The sequence below is a fragment of the Peromyscus eremicus genome, chromosome 19 (genome assembly GCF_949786415.1).
Source record: "Peromyscus eremicus chromosome 19, PerEre_H2_v1, whole genome shotgun sequence".
Classification (NCBI taxonomy): Eukaryota; Metazoa; Chordata; class Mammalia; order Rodentia; family Cricetidae; genus Peromyscus; species Peromyscus eremicus.
The window spans coordinates 50642534-50668362 of NC_081435.1; the positions used below are offsets into that span (position 1 = coordinate 50642534).

Here is a 25829-nt window from a genome sequence, read left to right on the forward strand (position 1 = left end):
GTGAAGTCAAGGGTGACTCTCCTGTGGAAAGGCTTGACACTCCCTTAAGGAACAACCTGATGGCCTAAGAAGACTCTCTGAGTACTGAACAATGCACAGCCACTATTGGGTGCATTGGGCAAGTATTATGCCTAGGCAACAGCTAGGAGATGGTAGAGAATGACAGGGCATGCTCTAATGAATGGGAAAGGCAATCCATCACAAGACTGGCCCTACAGGGACCCTGTGGTCACAGCTCCTCCCCTGATTGGCCTCAGCCCACTCATCACTCACATCTCAGATCTGATTTCCCCCTCTATGACATACCACAGCTAGCGTTGGCATCATCAGCTTGGTCCCAGCCCTTGAGCAAGAACCCCAAATCTGAGCCCAGAACCCAGAACCCAAAATCCATATTTTCACTCCACTTGAATTGCAGTCATGGCCAAGGCCATGAAACCTACTCTTACTATATTCACCTCTTTCCCTTCTGCCCTCCTCACCCAGGTCCCACTCTCAACACCATGGCTCCTGCTCTCTCCTACCAAGGTCTCCCAGGGCTTCCTCACTGGCTGAGTCTCAGACTTTAATCCACCTTCCACATCTTCTGATGTTTTCTGCTTCAGACTCTGTTCAGGCTTGTGTGGCTTTCCTATCCCAGGCAGAGTTCCTTGACTCAACCCTGGGACAATGAGAGAGGTGGGGGCCGGGGGGAGGGAGGGACGAAGGAAGGGAGAGAGAGAAAAAGAGTGTTATGCTTGCCCATTGGACTTGATCACCCTGTCCCTCCCAGAAGTTCAGTGTTCAGTGTACTGCTTTATCCAGGGCTGTTCTGGTTTAAGTTCAGGTTCTAGGCTAAACTCCTCAGTCCCTGGCAAATCAAAGGATGGAGTTCCCTCCCACGGCCCTTCTCTCCAGCCCTAAGGGTATTCCTCATTCCACAGGGCTCCCTATGTGGCCTCCACTGGCACTTTGCATGCTTAAAGTGGACCTCTTCTTTATTCTCCTTCAAAACTCAGCCAACCATGTCCTTTTGTAGGACATCAACATCCCTGAGGAATTGTCTAGAGCAGTGGACAGAACAGTCAGCTCCCAACCAAAGTGCATCCATATTCCCTGAGAATTTTCTAGAAGTGTCTAGAAATCCTTCCACGCGACCCTAAATGTATACAATCAGACTCTGAGAAGTGGGACCCAGGACTTCACCCTTTAACAGTCTTCCTGTAGGTTGTGAATGCATTCTCTCACTCCAAACCACTAATCCCAGATAAACCAGAGCCATGACACCTCCCATGGCCAGCTCTCTAGCCCCTTTATACAGAACAAAGAGACCTACCTCCTATTGGCCATTTATTTTTTAAAAGAATTGTTTTTCATACAGTGTACTCTGCTCACCGTTTCCCCTCTCCTGTCTCTTCCCAGACCCTCCCCCACTGTTTTGGTTTACCCTGGATTGCTTCCTGTTGACATTATTGTCTCCCTCCCATCGTCATTTGCGAACAGGTCTCTCCACCATCGGATGCTAAATTCTTCGAAGGCCACGTGGCTACGCGCTGTCGTTGTTCAGGTAGGATCGATCTATGTTTATACTGCCGTGGCAGTTTTATTGGGCCTTTTAAAAAGAGAACAGACTTATTAAGCTATATTTAGCTTCATAAGTTGAACCATGGTGGAGAGAAATATGTAATCCTAGGAAAAAGAATGTCAGAGAAAGAAAAGAAGACTCCCTGAGACCGCCTCTGAGCAACCCTGTGGATAAAGTTTGCCCTAATTCTTATTCAAAGCTTCCGGCTTGGCTGCCCTCACCTAATATCGGGGTGACAGGATGGAGGCATCATTTCTCAATCTAAGCATGGCTCCACTGTTCAAACTAGCTTACCTCTCGAACTCTAAGGCCGGACATGAAATTAAGGCATTTCAAAAAGAGAAAGAGGCCAGTAGCTCCAAGGATTCAAAGTCATTTCTGAACATCTAACTAACTCCCAGTTTATACTGTCTGTACTGGGAAGAACCCCCACTTTTGGTCTCAATTAAAAACACTGCCACATGTCTGCTATTAATAATGACAGCAATTTACTTCTGTCGAAATTGAAAGCCTTTGATTCACTTTGAAAAACCTAAATGCATCTCACATGGCATGCAGACGCGTTCCCAAGCTTTCTTCTCTTTACACTGCCTTCTTTTTGTTTTTTAAAATGGAGTTAATCTTCAAAGCTTATGATTGCCATTTGGTATCCGAAGATATGGATCTAAACATACCCATATGTATGCATATATGCACACATCTGTCTGGGAATATTGATATTGATATTTATATGTTTTGGTCAAACAAATAGTTCTGCCTTCTGGGGAAACTTGTTCATGTGAATATAATTTAACTGTTTTTTTTTTTTCCTAACATTTTTGCTTGACATTGAAAGTCAGTGAAACTAATGAAAAAGAAGGGGGGGAAACCACGCTATGAAGAAACCTAATTGTTTTCAACAAGCCACATGTGACACTTCAGATGTGCGCTGTGTACGGTATTGTCTTGAAAGAGTATACGATCAGTGAGACTTTTAAAAGGAAATCATTAGGCAGGAACCTAAAACGACTAATTAACATCCATCAAACACACGAGAAGAAATGGGATGTTGACCACATCAAACACCGGCCTGACTTTTAGCAGTTCAGCTTTCGTGTGCTCGCCCTGCAAACACAGACTGTAACTCAGGAGGAAGCTGCCATCCTTGAGGGAGGGCACACATTCTGGAAGAGCTGGGAGGGGTTCTGAGGAGACACCTGCAAGCAATTAGGGACAGAAATCCCTGCTATTCAGTAGGAAGCAAATCCTATCCTGGGTCTTGCGTTTCTGAATAACTTAGAGAACTGAAGGTCCAACATTAAGCAAATGGTCGTTAATGCAATAACTTGGGAAATTTATTTAAAATGATCTGAAATCTGTTAATAACAAAGTTGGGGGTTTTTTTTGTTTTGTTTTTTTGTAATTTGTCTATAATTGCTCACCTTCCTTAAAACCACCGAGCTGTCCCAATATTGCTAGACAGACCAAAGTAAAGGCCCACGCAATTGTGTCATTAACTGTGATGCTGTTAATCATGGAGAAGTTCCATACTAATAAAGGATCTGTGGAACATTTTTACTGATTCATTTATTCATTTGCTAAAATACGAAGATCATGTTTGGTCCATTATAGATTCAACAGAGATAGGCTTTCTCCCCATGATACATCTTCCCGCCACAGCCTTCCCCATCCCCAAAGCCCTGCTAGGTAGTTCTCCAATAGCAAGGGATGGTTGCTACAGAAAAATAAATCAGAATTTCTGAACTATGCTGCCTTTCATTTTTTTTAGAATAGAGGATTTTCTACATTAAATGTATTTTAACTAATATATAAAAATATCAAAATATGCATGTTTGTAAGTATGACAGTGATGTTTCAGAAAGCACACACATAGTCTGTTTGAATTGGGTTACGTCCTTAAACACATATCATTTCTTGATAGTGATAATATCTGTACTCCTTATCTCAGGGTTTTGAACACTCAAGAGTATGTAGTCACCATATAGTACCCAGAACTTACTCCAAGCTAGCTTTAGCTTAGTGACCAGCCTTCTCCTTTCCACTCTCCTCCTTCCTCATTTATAAAATATATACTCCTAGCATATACATTGGGCAACTCTTCAAAGTGTTTCCCACAAGAGAGCAGGAAGCACAGTATGGTGCAATAGATTCTCATGACTCACAATCTTGTTGCAAAGCGTCTAGCCACGGCAAGAGCCAATGGCTGAACCCCCCCCTCCCCACGCCCTCCGAGCACAGGAAGCAGGGAGCTGGGAAGAAAGATGCTTCCATCCTCCAAAGCTTTGGAAACCCCATGGGACCTAGCGTGTGATTTGCAACTTGGGACTTCCTGATACACAGGCTGTAACCAGCTACCCTATGAGTTAAAAAGAAGTGTTTATTTACATTTTATTAGATTTAGTTATGATTGTTGTTATTATTGCCAGAGTAGCAGTAAGAAGACATTTTGCCGTGTTCTTTCTGCCCACTGCCTCCCAAGAGGTGAGAGGTACACACTGCTGCGGCTTTGGAAGCCAGCCTTTACCCTCCTGGCTCTCCCAATTGTGTTTGCTTGCATGTGGTTCTAGCCTCCATCCTCTAATCTATGGCCAGGGCAGAGACCACCATGTACCCACTTTGACTGTTGCAAAGTCTACATGAGCAGGAGATATGCTCAGAAGGTACCCTGGCCTCTCCCTAGACAGTGACGTACCACCACAGAAAGAGTGGCTATGTCTCCCAAATGTTCCTGGGGATCAGAGCTCCTTGAGCAATGAGGACAGACCAGAGAGCTTTCTCACCTCACCGGGAACCAGTGCCGGGCCTCAGTGTGGTGAGGGTCCAGGACGCCCAGTAGGATATGCTGACTTTACCTCCCAGTCACCTCTGAGGCCTCAGGGCCAAGGTGCTGAGGACTCAGGGTCATTTCTCTGGCTTGACCTCACTGATGCACAAGGACCCCCTCTATATACCTACTTCCTCAGACATTTTCCCATCCTCTCTATCAGTCTTCCTCCCACAAACTCCCACCTTTTCTAAGGAGACCGCAGTCTCCTTCTGAGCTCCACGGCAGACCCAGGCAGATTTCTAGGGAGAAGCCTGGGGAGAACCTGAGGGTTTTGAGGAGCTGGGTACCAGATTGCCCTCATGCACTCGCCTTCTTTTCCTGCCAGTTCTGAGGGATGAACCTAAGGCTTTCTGCATCCCAGGCCAGCACTCTGCCACTAATAAACAACCCCAGTCCAGCTTCTGTTTTTCATTTTAAGACCGGGTCCTGCCAAGTGACCCAGGCCAGCTTTGAACTACTCTGTAGCCCAGACAGACCTTGACCTTGCAGTCTTCCTGCTTTAGCAGCTGAGGGGTACAGGTATATGCCACTGGTTCTACCCAGAAGATTGCAGGTGTTGGATCTGTACCTCACAGGAGCTAGGTCACCACCTATGGGATTTACCAATAGAATCGGGCAGGCCCACAGGGCAGCAAGGCAGACAGTACCCCAGGGTGCAAAGTGCTCACGACACAGAGTCAGTTCCCTGGGTGAATCTCAGAACTTTTGTTGGTGTATTGCCTGGAGTGGTGGCGGAGACTTGCCCATGCATGAGCTGGGGTGTTCGGCACTGATGCTTCCATCCCCACTCCTGTGCCTTTCCTTGTCTTTGTCTTCTGTCCTTGGCTTCTTGCCAGACTCAAGCTGTGTGTTTTCCCATGATCAAAGAAACGCTGCCTTCTTGTTTGACACTACAAGCCCAGACTCAGGTCACCAGGCTCCCACGCAAGATCTACTGCTCAGTGCTACTTAAAATCTAAGAAAAGACATTGAGGGCCTTAGGGCACAGAAGTGGCTACCACCACAGCCTCTGGGGTGGTCGGAGAGCAAGGACCAGATCACTCAGGGGCATCCAACACTGTCTACGTTCCAGGATCCATCATGGAATTCACTGGTTGTATTTCTTCACATCTTCATTAGATAGTTATCCTGTTGGCTCTGCCTGTTTTTCCAATTAAGACACTGACATCCTGGGATGTGCTGTGACTAATCCCAAGTCACAAAGCTAATAAGAGATTGTCAAGGCCTTTCCAAAGCCCTGGCTTGTCATTCGGTGGTAGAATTACTTTCTTAAAAATGTGAAGTCCCTGGGTTCCATCTCTGACATAGAAAAACAAAACTATTCCACGTGTTCTGACTGCAGGTCCCTCTCCCTACCCACGAGAGTACCTGAAGATTCTGATGTGCAGAAGACCTTCCACTAAGTGAGCTCAATTTTAGTTTTGAGGCCATGATAAGTGATCTTCCTTTCTGAACATGAAACCAGTTACTATAATACAGGGTCTAAGAGAAAATGTCCTGCCCTGTTCACTACTCAGAAAGCCTGTTTGCTGTCTGCTGTTAGCCTGTAGGAAAGAGTTCATTATTACAGGCTAAGTATGCCTCATCCAAAAAAAAAAAAAATTCTGGGGATAATAAGGATTGTGTATAGTGGAGTTTTTCATATGGTAAAATATCTATATAAGAAAGAATAAGTTATCTTGGAGAGGGGAGTGAATTCTAAACACAAAATTAATTTGTGTCTCATGTGTACTTTACACTCAGAGTCTGAAGTTACTTTTATAAAATACTCAATAGTCTTGTGCATGGAATTTTTCAATTTATGGGATTTTTCTACTTGTGACATTGTTCTCAGCACTCAGTAATGTTTTAGATTTTGGAACATTTCAGTTTAAGGATGCTAACTAGTCAAAGATTAGAAGGAACCCTAAAAACATCTGCTGGGGACCTTGTAATGGACACCTGTCATTTTTTCTGGACCCCCAGAATACAAGTACCATTCATATGTCTACTGATGGAATCCACCTCCTCTGAGAAGCTTTGAACACCAACTTCTTTGAAACGCAGAGGTTTAGGCATGTGACAAAGAAATTTAGGCCAGACCAACTCACTTACCTTAAACTTAGGCCAGAAGTTGCTGATGACAAGGAGAAAGGACCTTTAGAAATCTATTCTGATTGACGTAGGACAGCAGAGGCAGCCAGGCATCATATAGGGCAGGAGACAGCAGGTTTACCAGTCCTCTCCAGGGTCTAGTGTGCACAGTGTCTACTCAGCTGTCTGCACGGTTTGACCCAAAGGCTACACAGTTTTCTGTTCACCAACATGAACTCTTCGCTTTGTTTTAACCAACCCAGGCTGGTCTGCAGCTTTGTTACCAGGGTCACTTCTAGCTTGCCCACTCACATAGGTGGATTCAAGGCCTGCTGGCCATTGCCAGGTATTGCTCCTTAACTAATGGTTGATGTTCACCAGGCACTGGCACAGGGCAGCCAAGCTTTTCCCTTCAGACCTTCATAGTGTCCCTCACGTTTCCTACCATTTCACAAAGGCACACACAAGGTTTGGGGAGATTTGAGGAATGTGTTGATGTCACATGATACAGTAAAGATGGGAAATGAGGCCAGTCAGCTATCATCTGCACCCTTGATGACTGGAACTCTTGAGTCCTACCCTCTGTGCTTCCCCCCAGCCCCCACCAGACACAGATGTTCAGGCATTTGTTCCCATGCCTTCTGGAAGCTCATTCCAAATCCACTGTAATCCAGTTCTCACAAAGAAAACAATTTTAACCTAGGCCTTCAAGTCTTAGCTGCCAACAGAGCAAACTTAAAAATGGCGACCAAAATGGCCAAGTCACATCAGTCACACTTGGCTGTTGCTTCAGTATAACTAAAAGAAAACAAATCAAGACAACAAAAACCTACCCGAAGGAATGCCAAGTCCCTAGCATTAAGCAAGAGAATGGACAATGGTTTCCACCCCCTTGGCAAGCTGTGGTACCCGCCCATGGGAACCTGATGTAGAGGGCTGTTTCTGAGGCCAGCTACTCTTCACTAAGCAAGCAGCTGGATGGGCCACATCACATGCTTGCTCAAAGTGCTACTGGCAGCTCTTCTCTTCCCTGTCAGAACTTAACATATCAGTGCCACATAGTGCAATGTCTCTGTTGTGTGTTAGGACTGGACTAAGCCGTCATGGTGCTGGGACAATAGAAAAAATCAGTGTACCAAGTGCCCATTCAGTGCAGCTAGAAACCCCAGGACTGACTCCCTGTGCTCTGGTCTTCTAGAACAGATGGTTTACTTTAGCTTGACAGAGCAACATTTTGTAATCTGGTGACACCGTCTACACTTCATACATAAAAGAAGTTAGTTTGGGGCCTCTATGGTTTTAATATGTTCCTTCTTTGTATGAACATTCATGTTAAAATGCTCAAAGAAGACTAATCCAGCTGGTAGTATTAACTTTGTCCATTCTGCTTTGTTTTTCTCCAATGTATTCTATTACCATGTGTATTTTGTAAACATGAAGAAGGTACAACAGAGGGGGGGAGAGAGGGAGGGAGGGAGGGAGGGAGGGAGGGAGGGAGAGTGAGTGCACTGGATGTTTAGCAGTCACCTGAAGATGGCTTCATCTGGATAATAAGATAAAATACAATATCATTTCATACTATTATTTTTCGTTGTTGGTAGATTCAGGCTGTTCTGTATATTTTATGGACTGTGAGTTAAAGAGCAAGCACCCCAAACAGCAAACAAATTAAAGCTAAGCCATCCATTTCTGCTTTTGTAACAACTTCTCCACTTGAAATGAAATTAACTTAATAGTTTGAAGATGCCATGTCTTCGTATTTCTAAAAGAAGTTGTTCTAGTTTGGAAGAAGAAAATACACAAAGGAGAGCTTTTAAATAAACACAGACAATGTGCTCTGTAGCACAGAAGGAAGCTTTTCCTTGCATTTCCCAACTCTTAGGAGACTGCTGAGCTTATTGCGGGCAGAGAGATATTCTGAAGTTTACTGTTTCTTTTCTGTCCCTTTGTTTCTATTAATTTTAACTTCAAAGCGTTTTGAATCCAATGGAATGCAAAGAGGGAAAATTTCTTCAGAAGTCGGGTAAGAAAATACCTCTGCTTGCATCTGTTAGAACAGTGAGGCTCTTTCTGCAATAGAAACTGACATCATAAGGTACCCAACAGTCTGTTTGCACATTTATATGTCAAGAGGCTGATGTATGTGTGTCCATTATGAAAATATAAAGGTAGATGACTTAACTTTTCCTCAGGTGATACTGAAATGCCAAAGACGTTTTCTTGGGTCTTAAACCAGCCATAACCCACACTGCCCAGTCCCACACCACTGTCATCACTTTGGGGATCTTTGATCCATCTTGAGATTCATCTGGGGTTTGCAAAGTCCATCCTGGTATATGCTGCTACTTTCATGAGTCTTTGGCGTCTTCACATTGGGTAGTGTTCTTGTATGATGTGTGGGATCATCAACATACTGTTTAATGATGAGATATTGCCAGCTCTTGAATGGATTCATGTAGCACAAACCTTAAAAGGTCTTGTTAATAAAAACAAACCTGGAGCTAGGTATTGGAGTGAATGCTGGAAGATCAGAGAGGCAGAACAGGCCACAGCCTTGCCAGTTCCTCAGCTGATCCCGTTTCCTCAGACTGGAAGCCTCTCAGTCCTCATCCAGAATGAATCTCAGCTGAACTGTTGCTCAAAAGCCTAAAAGCTTAACCAGGCCTAGTTCCTGGTTTTCATTCCTTATATACCTTTCTACTTTCTGCCATCATTTCCTGGGATTAAAGGCGTGAGTCACCATGCCTGGCTATTTCCAGTGTGGCTTTGAACTCATAGAGATCTGGATGGATCTTGGCCTTCAGAATGCTAGGATTAAAGGTGTGTGTGCCACTATTTTCTGGCCTCTGTATCTAGTGGCTGTTCTTTTCTCTGACCCCAGATATGTTTATTAGGGTACACAATATTTGGGGGAACATAATATCACCACAGATTCATGTTCATTTTGTTGTAGAGGAGCTCAGAGACGGGGCTACTGGCCTGTAGAGGAGAGAGATTAAGAAGTTCAAACCCTCAGCTGGTTGATAGTGGAGAATCACCAGCAAAAAAAAAGAAAGGTAAGGGAACACAGTATCTTAGTCAGGGCAAGGCTTAGAATGAATTGTGTGGACTTTGAAGTTACAGTTACCAGCCCTAGGACCCTGAGAATGAGGAAGAGGGACAACAGATGAGAGAAAACCCCTGGAATCTACCTAAATGAGAGGAGTGACCACCTACAGCTAGTCCCTGTATCTCTTTATGTTCTGTGGGAAAAGACTTTGGAATTTAGCTGAATGCTCAGATCATTGAGATATGGGATCTATATTACACAAGGTGGAAAATAAACAATAGCTAGATAACATTTACAAGTCAGAACAGAACCAAAAGTCAACACCCAACAGCATTACCAAATTCTCCAGCTAAAAATAATAAATAAAAGGACTGGAGCTATATAATGCAAGAGAAAGGAAAAATCTCTCTTCCTGTAAGCCCAAAACAAACACAGCAAATGCAAACCTGCCACACACATCTCCACTTTTCCCCAAAGAGAAAGACAAGCAGGGTCTCCTCAGACCAAGTGTTCAGTGCTGGTAAGATGCTCCAGGGTAGGGGTGTATTGCAGACAGGGCATTGTGTGAATGCCATCCAATTCTATCTTCACAGATCAGGCTCAAGGCTTCACTACCATTTCAAATGGAAGACCTTTGATGAAGGCTGTTAGCTTAGGATTTATGGATTATGTATATTTTAGCATATGAATACATGAGCTTGTCATGGCTAATCTTCCTGGAACTTCTAATCGCCATGGAAACAGGTCTCTATGCATATCTGTGAGAGGTGATCTAGATTACATTCATCATGGTGAGAAGATCAATACTAAATGTAGGAGGTACCATTCCATGGGCTGGGTCTTGTACTGCAGAAAAAGAGAAAGGAAGCCAAGCATAAGCATTCTCTCAGCCCACTTCCTGACTAGAGATGCAAACTGATCAGGTGCCCCAGGCTTCCATCAGCAGGACTTCTCCACCATGGTGGACTGTACCCTCCACAATGAGCAAGGCAGTCTCGTCCCTCCTGAAGTTACTTCTGTCAGGCATCATCGTGTTGCAGTAACAGAACAAGTAACTCATAACAAACTCAAAGTTCTTACCTCATAAAAGGAAGGGCAAAGAGTGTGAAATTACTCTGCTTGGCACCTCTTACTAGGAGGGACAATCAAAGAAATGTCTTTTGAGCATGGGAAGGTGGACGCCAACCCAGAGCAGCACCAGGAGAAGAAAAGGAAGATATATCACTAAGAATCCATATCTAAGCCTGACATTCTTCTGTATTCTTCTGATGAAACTGACCTCATGGGCACGTTGAGCATGTCTGAAACAGGTGGTGTTGACTATGCACCAAATGAACGACTTACCACAAACACACAAGGTTCTTTTTATTTTCCAAGAAGTGGCCATAACACAAGGCCCAGGATATGGGGGGGGGGGGGGCTGAGAGATGTGACCTCCTGGGTGCCCTTTCTTTTGTTATCCAGTGTTTGCCATTGGTGAATTCCTTGAAGGGACCAAGCACTATAGCAAATACCAAGTCTCGCTTCTTAGCCCACTGTCCACCCTCACAAGTGACTTCATCACTACCATTACCATTACATCACATTGGGATGGTAAACGAATAGCCCAGTTTTATCCCACTCGACAGATCCCCAGACCTACATGCCTATCACAGACAATATCACCTTTCTTACTGAAAAGTGAAAGTGGATTGCCAGGTGTGTCATTGGGGTTCTTTCTCTTGTTGCAGGTTTTTCAAAAGGAGGCAGAAATGATGCAATAACTGCTCATGGGAGCGTCAAGAAAACCAGTGGCTTGCAAATGAGGAGTGTATCCGCTAGCATAGACCCACCTCCTCATACACATTTGATGAGACCTGCCACAGTGGAAAGTATACATTTCAAAAACACAAGTGTGAGAGGAGAAAGAAGACTATTCTCAGTAAATGTTTGTCGGGTCAAGAAGATACCCTACTCCTTAGACAAGAGCTTATTCTGAGACTGTCTTAGTTAGGATTTCTATAGCTATGGTGAAACACCATGACAAAAATTAAATTGGAAAGGAAAGGGTTTATCTGGCTTATACTTCCACTGTGCAGTCCATCACTGAAGGAAGACCCAGGGCAGGAACTCAAACAGGGCAGGAATCTGGGGCCAGGAACTGATGCAGAGACCATAGAAGGGTGCCGTTTCCTGGCTTGCTCATCATGATTTACTCAGCCTGCTTTCTTATAGAACCCAGGACCACCAGCCCAGGGATGGTGCTACCCACAGTGGGCTGGGCTGGCTGGGCCCTCCCATACCAATCATTAGTTAAGAAAATACCCTACAGGCTGGCCTATAGTCTGATTTTAAGGAGGCATTGTTTCAGTTGAGGCTCCTTCCCCTCCTGTGACTCTAAGTTGTGTCAAATTGACATAAAACTAACCAACACACTGTTCCACGGTGTTTCTTTTCTATATTCTTTTTTACATGTTTATTGGTCATGCTCTTTGGCTGTATGGAGAGTTAATGTTTTCCAGTTACCTTACTATAATATGATTTTAGTTGCTGTACATGCAGAATTCTCAGGTCACAAACGTGTTTAACCCCCAAATTATTTCTTTGAGCTAACCTGATCAGTGCTGGGCAGGATGGCATATCTGCATAGATATAACTTTATATCCAACAAGTGATGATAACACTATTAGAATTGGTCACTCATGGATATGTGCCCTGGTAGAGCTGCAGTAACTAGTTTTGTATGGATTGTACCTGATGGTGTCCACTCCAACACCTTCTACACCCTCAGACTCAGACCTACATGCATGGTGGTCTTCCCTCACCAGGACATATCTTTATGGCAGAGTATTAGATGCCAATGTAGGAAAGGGGGAGAGTCTTCTATGAGCAGTTTGGGCAGGTTGTTGGGCCAAAATTATACACTTGAGCTACATTATTCAATAGAATATGCTGGGCCAGTACTCTTCAAATGACCTTTAATCAAGGCATCAAAAATAGCAGAGGCCATATCGGAACAGTGGCTTTCATGGGGACATGAAATTGGTGACAATGTGTAATACATCAACTTGAACTAGAATTGACTTGATCTCACTTCAGTAAAGCACAGACCATGGCCATCTCTCCCCTCTAGCCACCCTCTTGTCTCTCATCCTGTATTCTTGGAAAGCCACCAAGCCTTAGCAACATCACCACAGTTATGCAATGACATGGACAGTGTCTCTAGACTCTGTTCTTCATTAAAATATTAGAAAGGGGGTGAGAGACTGTGGAGGGACGGGTGGCCTCTGTGGGAGGGCAGACTCTCCCATCTCTCTTCCCTTTCTCCCTACTCCTTTGGTTTGCTCTGTAAACTAGACGAACTCTTCCCAAGCGATGTTCTTCATAGTCCCCCTTACAAAAGCATAATAGCCTATCACAAGAAAGGGGACATGGAAATTGCTCTACAGTAAAGACAAAGCAAAACCAGAAGTGCCACGGATAGTCACACTGTTAAAAACTCATACAGTGAGAAACGTGCGTGATGGTATGAGCCTGTAATCCTAGCACCCAGAAAGCTGAGCAGGACTGTGAGCTTAAGGCCATCATGAGTTATATAGTCAGACCCTGCTCAAATAATGAAAAAAAAAAAAAAACAAGACTACATGTCTTATCTATATACCCAGTGGCTATAAACCAGGAACTTGTGGCAAAGCAAAACACTACTTGGATGCTTGGACAGGAGAGCCCAATGTAGTTCCAGAAGTGCCAACATCAACAATAGATGTAGTAGAGGAAAGACTTGGGTCCCTTGGGATTCGTAAGCAACTTAGTTTGAGGACCCTCTATAGATATGAAAACCCTTAGATGCTCAAGCCTTGGCATCATACAGTTTTCCATAGAACATGGTACATACACGTGCTATTTGCATATCACACCCTGTAGACATTAAATCATCTCTAGGTGATTTTACAATATACATGGCATGTAAACAGTTACTATACCCTAGTGCTATGGAATAGAGACAATAAAAAAGCTTGTGCTTGTCCATTTTCGTTGCAATCTTTCCCCGAAGTATTCCATTGGCTGTTAGTTGAGTCTGTGATAGCAAAGGTCAACAGCACACAGTTAAAAGAAAATACGGAATTGATTGAACAATTTAACAAACAACACTTCACTAGGTCTATGATCTCCAATTTTTTGATCATTATTAGGGGAAACGTGGAAGTAAAAGGTGGAGGGGAAGAAGGCCTGATTTCCAGATCTATGAGCTAGAACTCTGACTTTGAAGGGCCTTGGTGTGCTCATGGCTTTCATCCCTCGGGCTGGCTGTGCCCACTCTCACAATTTGCCCCAAGGGAGATGCTCCTTCCCCAGGCTGAAGCTCTCTCATTGCAGTATTTTCTTCTGTCTGCATCTACTGACTGTTTTAGAGTTAACATTCTCACACTCCAAGAGAAGAAGAATTGAGGGCAGGGCAGCTACGTGGTGTGACCCCCTGCTGTGTCTCCTGGGCATCTGGTGGGATCTGTGCTTTGGGACACCCATCCTCCCTGGTGGGGTATTCTGTCCTCAGAACTGTGTGGCCTCGCCTTTGAAGCAAGAGCAGCCATCTGGGCCCTGTTAGTCTGCACTCAGAGAGCCCTTCCTTCTTATTATGCCAGCCCTGTGGCTTGTTCTGGGTGAACTTGTCACCATGTCTGACTCTTGGTTCAGGAACTCCCTAAAGGCTCAGATGTGCACTTGACTGGGTTTCTTACTTCTCGGTCTATTTTCACAGCCTCATTTGCCGGGGTTCTGTTGTTTTTCATTTAATTTTGGTATGTTCATCACAGTTAAATATTTGGTTGTATCTCATCCATTGAGAATCTGTGTATAACTAATAATTTAGGCACTAGCTATAGCCTGTGAGAAATGTGAAGACAAATCTGAAAAATGAACTATAAGCATATAACGGTTTCCTCTGTTTATAGAGTTAATTCATTTTCAGTCTACAGAGATCAGAACACTGGTAGTTTTCAGAGCTTGTGTCTGTTCAAGGAGGCCTCTTGTTTTCTCCATAAGGATGAGAGCAGCAGAATCACTAGGTTCTGGAGAGAAGACTCTAGATTAGGGGTAGTCTTTTTCTTACCCCAGAATGGCCCTGATGTCCTCTGGACTTCTCAAAATTGCATGAAGACCAAGATTTGGAAGTCTTTTGAAAATTGAAAGTATCACACAATGCTGAGATTAAGCATCACTATTGACTGTGTTAAATCTGGTGCTGATGCTGACCTCTATTAAGACCTAAGTTTCAGAGAGATAAAGTGTTATTGGGTAGGGCCATTTCTACATGGTCCATTTATCTTTCTCTACACAACTAAAAACACAACTGCACAAACGTGTGGACTACTTGCATCACTAATATTCAGGGCCTCAGAGCAGCAGGCAACCTTTTAGTCACCAGATGGGTCCAGCTGCCTACTCTACAAATGGTAACTTGCAAGCTAAAAATTAATAGTATACTTCTTCACACATTAAACTATGATACTAACCATGACAATAAGTATTTAAATGTCTACAAACAGGTAACAAACATTTTTGGCTGTGGGAGGTAGGAGATAATAGAGATTTAGAGGTGAACGTTATATAACTAACGGAAAACTTAAGGAGGAAATAGTATGACGCTGTGATTTTGGAGTAGACCATTTCCTCTCTTTGACCTCCATTTCCCACTTGCAAAGACAGACAGTGATAGCCAAGCTAGCTACACTAAAGACAAACAAGCTTAGATTGAGCTGCTGAAAGTGCAAGGGGACAGGAACTCATGAGATTATTGTGTAAGGCATCAAAGATTTATTCTATGGGGTCCTGGCCATGCAATTCAGATCAGAATTTTCTTCTTGGCTTTGACTTTGGTCTTTGGATGGTGGTCACGTGGTGGAAAGATGATTAACTGTGTCTCTGGAAAATCAGATAATATATGGAATCAAGAATTGTATTATCACAGAAGGATTCAGTATAACTAATACAGCAAGAACAGATCATGGCATTGGATTTATTCTGTCTGAATGTCAGCATTTAGTGCCCTAAATTTATCTTCAAATAAATATTTCCTTCATGTAAATATGTTGAAATTCTGCCAAGTGTTCTCAAGCTGTAGTTGCTTATGGCATGTGCAGGGTGCTGAGCTTAAGGAATAAGAAAATGATTTTAATCGTCCATAAACTTAAGTTTCTAGTTTATTAAATATGAACCATATTAGCGACCAGTACAAATATAAATAATGTTCATTACCTAGATCTCTTTACAACCTTCAGAATTATGTCCTTCTCAAGCCAAGCCCATGTTGACGAAAATTTATATAATGCCAGACTAAAACAATGGATTCTAGGTCACATCATAATTATAGTTCATATTGAATTATTAATTTTTATGACCCACAGTAGCAAACAAAATACTCTTCAAGAGTTATAAATAACAATGAATAGTAAAGCAGCATTTCACTCTCTGGGGGGTGATTTTGCATTGGTTGAGAAGACATGGTATAATCTAAATTCATTCTTGTCAGGAGTTATGTTTTACAGTCCATTTATGTAATGCTTAACTATATGCAGGCATCTGGTCAAATAGGAATATATTGGAGCTTAGTCAGGGTAACATGCTCAAAGTCATACAGCCAAGAGGATGGAGCCAAATGACCTGGCTCCTTAGTATGTGGGATGTTCTTTATCTCCATGGGTTGTTGTCATTGTGGTTGTTACCTGCACTGCTGGGGATGGAACCCATGGTGTTGCACATGCTAAATAATGCTTGACCACTGAGCAATATTGCTGGTCCAGCCATATCTGAGCATTACTAGGTATGTCATAACACCCTCTGGCAGGCCCTGGTGAGTACCAGTGTTCTTGTGTCTTCCTGTGGCTGCTATGGTATGTCTTTTCAGAGGCTTAGGGTACCACTGTTCTTCCTAAGACTCTGCACTGATTGTCTGAGCTTATCCTGCTTCATGTACCCAGCCGACAGTCCACATTTTGAAGGACTTTCGAAGACACCACAGGCAGAGAAACAAAACAGACCAACAGACAAAACTCATTTTCTTCCTACCTTCAAAGAGCCAAAAGCTCTAGCTGAGCAGGCCAAGCTTTTAGACAGGCAGATGACTGGCCTACAAGAATGATAATTTTAGGAGTCAGAGTCACAAACCTCCCAAAGACGGGCATTGTGGCATGGCCCCAAGTGTTCAAGGTCTGCGTCTTCCCATGAGTCACCAAACTAGTGACAGAAGGTGAATGGCAGGCCAAACTGTATGACTCTCACATGTGCATGCTTTTGGATGTGCTTGGTTGGCTCTCTGCAGCTGGCCAGCATACTGGGGTGTGCCCACACCATGAATGAACTTCTGAGCAGAAGAATGCTGCCCTTTCAAGCCCTTCATCAATTTCCTCTGGAAGCCCCCAGAATCCGAAATGTGGTATGACTTGTAATGGATTAAGGTCTGAGTTTGTACTACTCAGAGTTACATTTAATCTGTATTTTACTACTTTAAATAGAGTTTGATCTAGTTAGCGAGTTTTTAGAAATACAACTCCTAATAGAATCCTTTCTAAGGATGCCCCGGCTCCGGGCTGAGAGGACAGTAGCCAAGACAGTCATTTTCAACCTTCCCTGCTTCCAGTCTTTAGGAATCTACTCAAGTCACAAGCCTGCCTCAGACGCGCAGCATGTTGTGAGGAGATCTATTCCTGGTGACGTCTTCCAGCCTCTGAGAACAGAGGTTGCAAAGTGCTTTCAAGTGTGTCTATTATTGAGCATGCTTTGGAATGTATGCTTTTCATTTCTTTGCCCTCACTTAAATATATCAGTTTCTTTGAAAACAGAGAACTCAGAATCCTTGGAACAACTAATGGATGGCTCACATGATTACATACTCTTCACTTGACTTTTTAAGAACTGTATTGGAAAATGCCAAGTGGTGGCATAGAGGACCTCATTTGCTCAGCAACAGTGACGTTGGGCTTGAGATTATATATATATTATATATATAATATATATATATTATATATATATACTGTTTCATGGTTCCTAAAAGCTGTGGCACATCCTGTGCAAACATATTAGTTACTTTTCCATTGTTATGATAAAACACCATGGCCAATACAACTTTCTAGAGAGAATAGTTTATTTATGGCTTATGATTCCAGAGGGTTAGAGTCCATGATGTCAGAGTGGACATAACAGGTAGCAGGTGGCTGGAGCAGCTGAAAGCTCACACCTCAGACTACAAACAGGAAGCAGAACACAAGCTGGAAATGCTTGGAGTCTTTTGAAGCCTCCGATCTTGCCCTCAGTGACATACTCCCTCCAGCAAAGCCACATATCTTAATCCTCTCCATATAGCTACCAACTATGGACCAAGCATTCAAATACCAGAGACTTCTGGCAACCAACCACTGCAAATGAAGCCAAATTGATCCCTGAATGCTGTGGGCTGTGCCACATCTACGACACTGAGTCCTTGCTCAGAATTCCCAGCAGATGGGAGATGTAGGAATAGACCGTTTGATGAATGTATTAGGAACTGCACAAATCCTAAGAATTTGGAGTGTGCTATGTGGCTGAGAACATAGCTCTTTATACAGCTTCTTCTCCGTCAACAGACTCAAAGGGCTTGGGAGGTGCTAAAATATTCTACCACACTTGCTGATTCTACTTAGAGAATCCTGTCCAGCTACCTGTTGTAGGGTCTCTTCCATCATTACCAAGACCTGATCCACCTGGCTCTCACTCATTGCTCTGGAGATTTTGGATTCCACAATTGCCCTTTCATCTCCTTAGCAATGCTCTTCCCAATTGTATTCCTCTAGGCACAGAGCCCAACATAATCACTCCAGGACAGATTTATACCGTGCTTTTTCATTATTATTCTCTTGAAGTAGGTACACTAACAACCAAAGTTAAAAGCTACTCCATACCCAAAGTGCTGGTCATGCAACTTCAGTACCAGTTGTTATGTGGGAGGATGAGGCCGGAGAATCATTTGACTCTAGGAGTCCAAGGGCAGCTTGGGCAACACATTGACTCTGTTCAATATGGTCTAGAGAAGAAAGGAGGAAGAGGAGATGGGAGGGAAGAATAAGAAGAAGCAGAGGAAGGGGAGGAAGATGGGGGAGGAGGAGGAGGAGGAAGAGACAGAAGAAGGGAGGATAATGCAGACAATGAGCTCCTTTGTTGGGAGGATTCTAGATCTCAGTAGGCAAGAGCCCACTGGGACATTTCTGGGTATAATCATGTTGAGATGGTCCAGCACTTAGATCTCAGAGAGTACATGGGGGAAAATCAACTGACAAAACAAATTGCAAACTGCTGACATCATTCGGGCTTTGTTTATGCCACATCAGTAAGACCAGCTAGGAAAACAAAAGTTGAAAGAACTTGACTGTCAGAATGATGCCAAATTACGGCTAGCCTCTTGGTTTTATTCTTTTTTATTTAAATAATACAATCAAATCATTACTGAAGTACAGTGCATTGCCTCATTTTTCTGCTGACAGGTGTTGAATGACCTCCACCATTTTGCTTACACAAAACACACCACCACCTTTGCTTGTTTCAAATATTCTCTAATAGACTAAAAGACATCAAATGATTAAAATGTTTAGAATAATTCCACACTACCTAATAGGTGTTCTTGGTGACAAGGCCATTATTCTTCATAAGTGCACTGTTCATGCCATTCGCAACTGCCCAACATCTATGAAGGCATCAAGGTCAAGGTTTAAGACGAAAATCTGATTGATCCTTGGGAAACATCCATATCTCCAAAGTCATTATCGGCTACTCAAGACTAGCAACCAGGGTGATCAATGGCCAGGAACAAAACCTGGAAAAACTGAGTAGAGCAGGAAAGACAAAATACAGTTCGCTCTCCTTAGGTGCCATTTCTGAGATCTCCATTTCTTCCCACACAGAGATTCTTTCATCTTCAAGATTTGCAAACAGTGGCGCTGATAATTTTATCAAGATCCTTGTGCATTGGGCATCTGCTATGCATTATGATCCCATATTAATGATGGAAAGATAATGATGACAAGAATGAAAACACATCAAAGGCAATCAGTAGCATTACATTAAAACTCCCGTGGCCGACCCAGGGAAAAGAGCCTGCAAGAGTGGGGACTGTCTGATGCATCCTCATCTGTTTTCTGTTCTGCTAATGCTAAGTTCCAGCTAGTTTTGAAAGTCTAATGCCTAAGGAGTTGAATTATTGCATTGTTCAAAGGGGCAGAAAACCCTCTTGGGAAATCAAGCATTTAGCTGAAGTGTTTTATTTAGGAAAAACACCAGCAGAGTTGAGTCAAGAAATGTTTTCCACTCCATCTGGTCTCATGTCTGCTCTCCATCCCGATTTGAGGAGGAGGTGACCTGATGGTCATCTTCCGGGTCTGGTAAAGTTTTTTTTTTCAGGGAGAAGAGCGGGCCCAGGCAAGACCTTTGCGCAGGAAAGGCTTCTCAGGTAAGTCAGCTGTAGGACTGCCCAGTATGGGAGGACTGAAAGACAAAGCTGTCCTGCCCTGGGATACAAAGTTCAATGTCAACTGTGAGCAGACCACAGACCACAAATAAAAGCAGCTTCGTAGTCGTGGTTATTTGCCCTGGAAGAGAAAACGATTCAGAAAGGACTATGCAAGGTTCTATGAAATTTCTCCAGTTTCAACAAGCCTAACAGAAAAGGGGTAGCACAGAGAAAGGACTCCTGCAGTCTAAACCTTGAGCTGGACAAGTAGGGGCCAGCTACAAGGCTATGGTGTTTCCCAGAGCCGCCTAGGCATAGATTGGTAGTAGTTTGCAGAGAACACTGTGTTCTCCAGAGCGCCTTAGAAGCTGCAGCAGTTTTCCAGAACTCAACTCCCTCCAGTCTCCTCCCCTCTCTGTTTCATAAGTTCGCATTCAAGAGAAAAGTCCGCTTCGCTGAGATCCTACTGTAAACCTAAGTCCTGAAGACCCTCTTTACCACTCCCTTGCAAAAGCTTTCTACAAGCGGTATGGGGCGGAATGGTCCAGAGCTGTCCCTGTTGGAGGCCGCTAGGATGAATGGCACACTACACTGCCTTCCTAGCTAGAAGGTGACGGTGCCACAAGCTGCTACCCCCTCCCTGGCCCAAGGGTCTCAGCTTTCACAGAGTGGGCGGTTACGGAGCAGAAGAGCAGAAAAAGGGGTGAAGAGGTGGAGGTGTGCTCAGGCAGAGGGGGAAGGCGGGCCTTTGATGGAGGAGAGAGACCGGCTAAGGAGCAAGAGCCCTGTAGGAAATGGGAGAGGAGTGGGAGGAGATAGCAAGTAGGCGGAGGAGAGACAAGGAGCCCGCAGGCAGGAGGGAGGTCTAGAAGAGCGGGAGAGGGGGCGGGACGTGGGCGTGGCCGCACGGATACCCCGCCCCTCCCCGGCCCCGCCTCCGAGCCGTTCGCGGCGCTCTGCAAATATGAAGAGACTCTGCCGCGGCGGCAGTAGCGGCCACTGCATCTCCGAGCTGTGCGCGCCCGGGAGGGCCTCGGGACTGGGGCTAGGATCCAAGGGGCCGGGACGGGACGCAGAGAGGCCGGGCTGCGGATCGGAACCCCGCGCGGACCGGGGCCCGACGGCGCCGAGGGAGCGCGCGCCCCGCAGCAGTCCCGCGCTGCGCCCACCGGGTATGGGGCGCGCGGCCGCCTGAGGCCGGGCCTGGCGGGCGCCCGCCGGGGGCTGCGGCCGAGGAGCCGAGCGCGCCCCGCATCGGAGCGGCCCGAGCACGCGCGCGGAGGGGACCGAGACGGACGACAGCGAGGCCCCGAGGAGCCCGGAGATGTCGCGTGTGCTCCGCATCCTGCTCGGATATCTATTCCCAGCCCTCCTGTTGCACGGTGAGTACTGGGGTGGGTGGATGGGGGGGTCGCGTCTTCCCAACGACCCACAGACTACGATGGGAGTCGCGATCCGTCGCTGGGGACACAGTGCGCCCACTTGCCCAATCCGGCCGGTGCGCAGAGCCCCTTCCCCCAGCGGCGCTTACAGTGGTTTTTGCTGCGGCAGTGTTCTTTCTGGAAGGATGCGAGCCTCGCCCAGACACATTTTATCTCTCACATCCGTAGCTGCACGGCCGACGGAAAACTTTTTTATCCACTCTGTGGGCCTTTCCAGCTGTAAACTGTCACGAAATCGCAGGCTTTGCGGTCCCCTTCCACCGCTGTCAGAGCGCAGCAGGGGCTCTCGGTGAGGTCCTGGCCTTTACGAGACTGTAAAGAGAAAGCTGTGATGGTTTATAGGGAGGACACGTCTCGCGGGTGTTTGTCTGCCGTCTGAGGACCAGCGTTTGTAGTCGGCTTGCACCTTGGCTCCGCATTGAAGCTTAGTGTGCTGCTGAGTTCTCTGGGCACAAGGGGGTTCTTGGTAGCGGGTCATGAAAGCCAGACTGAAGGAGCTGCACGCCCAAATCCCTCAGGCTGGTGTGGGGGTTCAAGTCTTCTCGTGCTGCTGTTTGCGCTGGTTCTCCAGGCTGTAGAAAAAAAACCTTAGCCAGACATCTGCGCTCACAGGGGTTCCAGAAATTGCACGGTGCAAAATGAGACAATTGCATTGGGGTGGACAAGGCATCTTTTACGACAGGTGGTTGTTGGTAATTGTAACAGGCATTGGTCATTCTGTTCAGAGCAGTGGTCAGACACCTGACGTTTCAGCCAAGTGACTTCACTGCTCTCCTTTCTTGACACCCAAACCTGCAGCTGGCCTGTTGTGGCCGGGACTGTGGAGACCCCGACCCCAAGAGGATCAAGGGAAGGGAACTACAGGCTTTCTGGGGTGCTGTTTTCTTTGTAGTCCTGCTGGGACAGCTTTCGAAGTTTCCCCCGAAGGCTTTGTGAACCTGCCTGCTCAATTGATTGCCAAGGTGTACACTGAGCCCTAGCCATCCCAGTGTCTTGAAAGTCAGGATGGAACGCTTGCAGTTCCAGGGCAAAAGAGAGAAGGTATAATTATAGGGTTGGACTTCTAGGCCCATCTGCTTAGAATTACAGAGCAGTTTTAATCTTTGGCTGAAACATGAAACAAATCAGAGCCAATGAACAGATCAAACAGCATCTGCCACACACACAAGAAAAAAAAAGAGACAGAGAGAGGATGAAACAGGCAAAATTGCCCCCTTGTTTAAAAAAGAAAACTGTTGTAATGTCTGGGGGAAAGATAGTAGTACCGTCAAATGAAGAGTTACTTCAAAGTTTCACATCCATAGACTTTTTGCATGAAATCATGGCCGGTTGAGCTTCAGGGACCATCTTCACAAATGCACCATGGCCCCTCTCTGAGCCTTTTCCCCGTCTTGAGAAGCGGCCTGTAATGATATGCCTACCTACTTACCAATCCAGCTGAGGAGATAGGAGTAGCTGGCAGATAGCAAGAGCCCGTATGTGCAAGTGTATCATTTGGTCCAGTGTAGCTAGACATCTCCCACATTTAAGTCAGGAGTCTGATTCCTCCCTGGGATCTGGGGAAGTCTCCCCAGTGGTGCCAGGAGATGAACAAGACAGAGGGAGGAACTGCAAGAGGCAGTCTGAGCTGTGAATAGGAACAGGGCCAGAGAGCACGCATGTGTGTTTATGACGAGAACTGAAGATAAAAGGGGAGGTGTGAGAAGCTTAATTGGACAGCCCAGATAAACCTTCACAGAGCAATGCCACTTCACGTGGAGGTTGCAAGGATGCAATTATTAAAACAAAAGCTGCCCAAGGATCGACTTAGATCCAGGAGGGGGTTGTGGGTTCGGCGCTAGAAGCCAATACAAGGAGTGATTATTCAAGTTACAAATGCTCATGGTCTCAGAAAGGTTGGCCAAAAACTAGTTAGGATAGTCTAAGGCACCAGAAAGGATTTGAAATCCCTCCCCGCCCCAATTTTTATGTAATTGAAATATTTTAACCGAAAACAGGTATTAATCAACTTAACCCAAGAGAGTGGCTTGGGGAGCCGTACCATTTGAGAGATAGGTGTTTTATAGGTTTCTAGAAAGTTATGTAGTGAAAGCTAGAGCCTGCTCAAATATCTCAGTAAAAATCACAAGTCGGAAGGAAATCCCCAAATGGGTTAACGATTTCTTTCCTGATATGTAGGCATGATTCGCCTACCATGTGATACCGTTTGACTATGATAGCAGTTTTGTAGATAAAAGCAAGTGTCATGTGGCTCTAAATGTACTTGGAGCGACTTTAAAACGTTTCAGACTGCATGTGCAGATTTGCTGCAGGGACGAACGAGGTTGATGAGAAAAACACAGTCCGAGGGTGCTGGTGGCAGTGCCATTATGTGTGGGATCCAGTCTTGGTCCCGTTCTCTTAGCCGCTTCCATTTCAATTCATTAGAAGTCATAAACCACCCCCCAAATCCTATCAGTGAGTAAATTAGCTCTCACGGGACCCGGGGCTTTGGGCTTTTAAAAAAATCTCTTTTATACAACTGTAAATGTAGCTCTAGACCCAAGTTCAAAGTGTGCAGAGAAGTGTGCCCATCAGCCTGCTTTCCTTCCCCGTCAGCTTCTGCAAGCAACTGGCCTTCTTAATCCAGATGAAGCCTCGTGAGCGTCACAAAGGTGCACAGCTGGCAGCTATCCATTATCACCGTTCTCTTTGCCTGAGATGAAAAGGCCGTTACGTTCGTTCACATGTCACATTTTAAAACTCCTTCAGCTCTAGACACAGACTAGCCAAGGTGTGGAGAATGAGTGGGGCCACACTGACAGTACAACCAGCACACTTCCGTGGTGGAGCGGATGTCGGGAGACGGTTGTTTCTCAAACGCTGTCTACTTCTGCAGGCTCCTTGGACTTTGCAGAGAAGTGGGGACCTTTGTAATTCTTCCCTTTGGTCTAACCTGTTCCATCAGATGTTTAGGGGCTGAGAAGATGGCTCCGTTGGTCAAGGGCTTGCCTTACAAGCAACAGGATCTGAGTTGGGTCCCCAGAACCTACATAAGCATACTTGTAATTCCAGTGCTGGGAAGGTGGAAGCAGACATATGCCTGATCAGCCAGGCTTGCCTACTTGAATAGTGGGCCAGTGAGAGCCTGTCCCCCCCCCCCCCAAAAAAAATGTATCTGAGGCCTGACACTGAGGTCGTTCTCTGGCCTTCACACACAGGAATACACTCACGTGACCCTACACACACAGAGAAATACACCCACATGAACCTACACACACACAGACCAGGAAGGGTGAGGGGGGTGGACTTTTAAAAACTGCCAATTGTCAAATCAGCGCTTAACCAACAAACTTCCAGAAAACATTGAAGTGGAGCCCAGTAGAGATCTTCAAAGTGGCATTTTACTGACAGCAGTTTTCGTAACAAACCAAACATTTCCTTCCCTCTCCCTTTCCCTTCTTTGTCATAGATGGAATCCTGAAAAGGATCATAAATTATTTGTACACACTAGGGGGCAAGGACCTCGGACAGATGTTAAATAGTCTCTTGTTAAATAGACTGACTCTGACTCGCATCACATGTGACTGAGGAGTTCTGTGATGGTCATGTGCGTTCTTTCCCCCTAAGAGATAAAAGAACTAAACGCGGGTGGGTGATGGGATCCTGTAGCTGCATACTGTTTAGGGGCATGTGACAACTGATACAGTCCAAGTGAAGCATACACCATGGAAGAGCAGGGATAGGAGCTGGCGTGGTGGTGGTGATGTGTAGAGGCACAGGACACGTGGAGCAGGTGTGCCTTCAGCAGATCTGGCGCCATCACACAGGACACTCAGGAAAAACACCTCCCACCATCTGCCAGGACCGGGTTCGACTGTGTCGTGATTGTATGCGTGCAGGCTATGGCGGGGTTCTCCCCAGCTTCAGGGTGAATTATTCTGGAGAATGGAGGGGTAGGTCTCTAATTATGAGAAAGGATCTGTATGAGAAATCAGTAAGTGTATCCTGTTCTGTAAGCGCCCCCCAGTTTTATTCCTTCAGCTAGCCATTGTTCAAAAAGTTGATCTGTGAGTCCACTGCCTGTGTGTGCCACTGCTTCCTAGGTGCAGGCTGAGGAGGGGCTTTCCCTTTTCCTGAGAATTCCTGAAGAATATCTAGTGGTAATGAAGAAATGACTCAGAGAATCCCAGATCCAGGATGGCCCGCTGTGAGTCATTGTTCTAGTCTGCTTTTGGGAATCTCACACATGTCCCACACAAATACACACACACACACACACACACACACACACTCACCACAAATACCACACATATACATGCACCATATACACTATACATACATGCCCCCCACAGCATGCTTCATGCATATAAAACACACATGTATATTGTACATACACAAACACCATATACAGCACAAAGATCATATCACACACAGATACA

The 25829-nt window shown here is 45.2% G+C and overlaps 1 protein-coding gene across 1 annotated transcript in view; it reads left to right on the plus strand.

The window, feature by feature from the left end:
* Positions 1-21230: 21230 nt before the first annotated feature.
* Positions 21231-25829, plus strand: part of Apcdd1 (APC down-regulated 1) — a 31553-nt gene continuing 26954 nt past the window's right edge. The window contains exon 1 of the mRNA XM_059246532.1: positions 21231-21348. Within this exon, the coding sequence (XP_059102515.1) occupies positions 21291-21348 (58 nt within the window). The 5' untranslated portion in view covers positions 21231-21290. The remainder of the gene's footprint in view (positions 21349-25829) is intronic.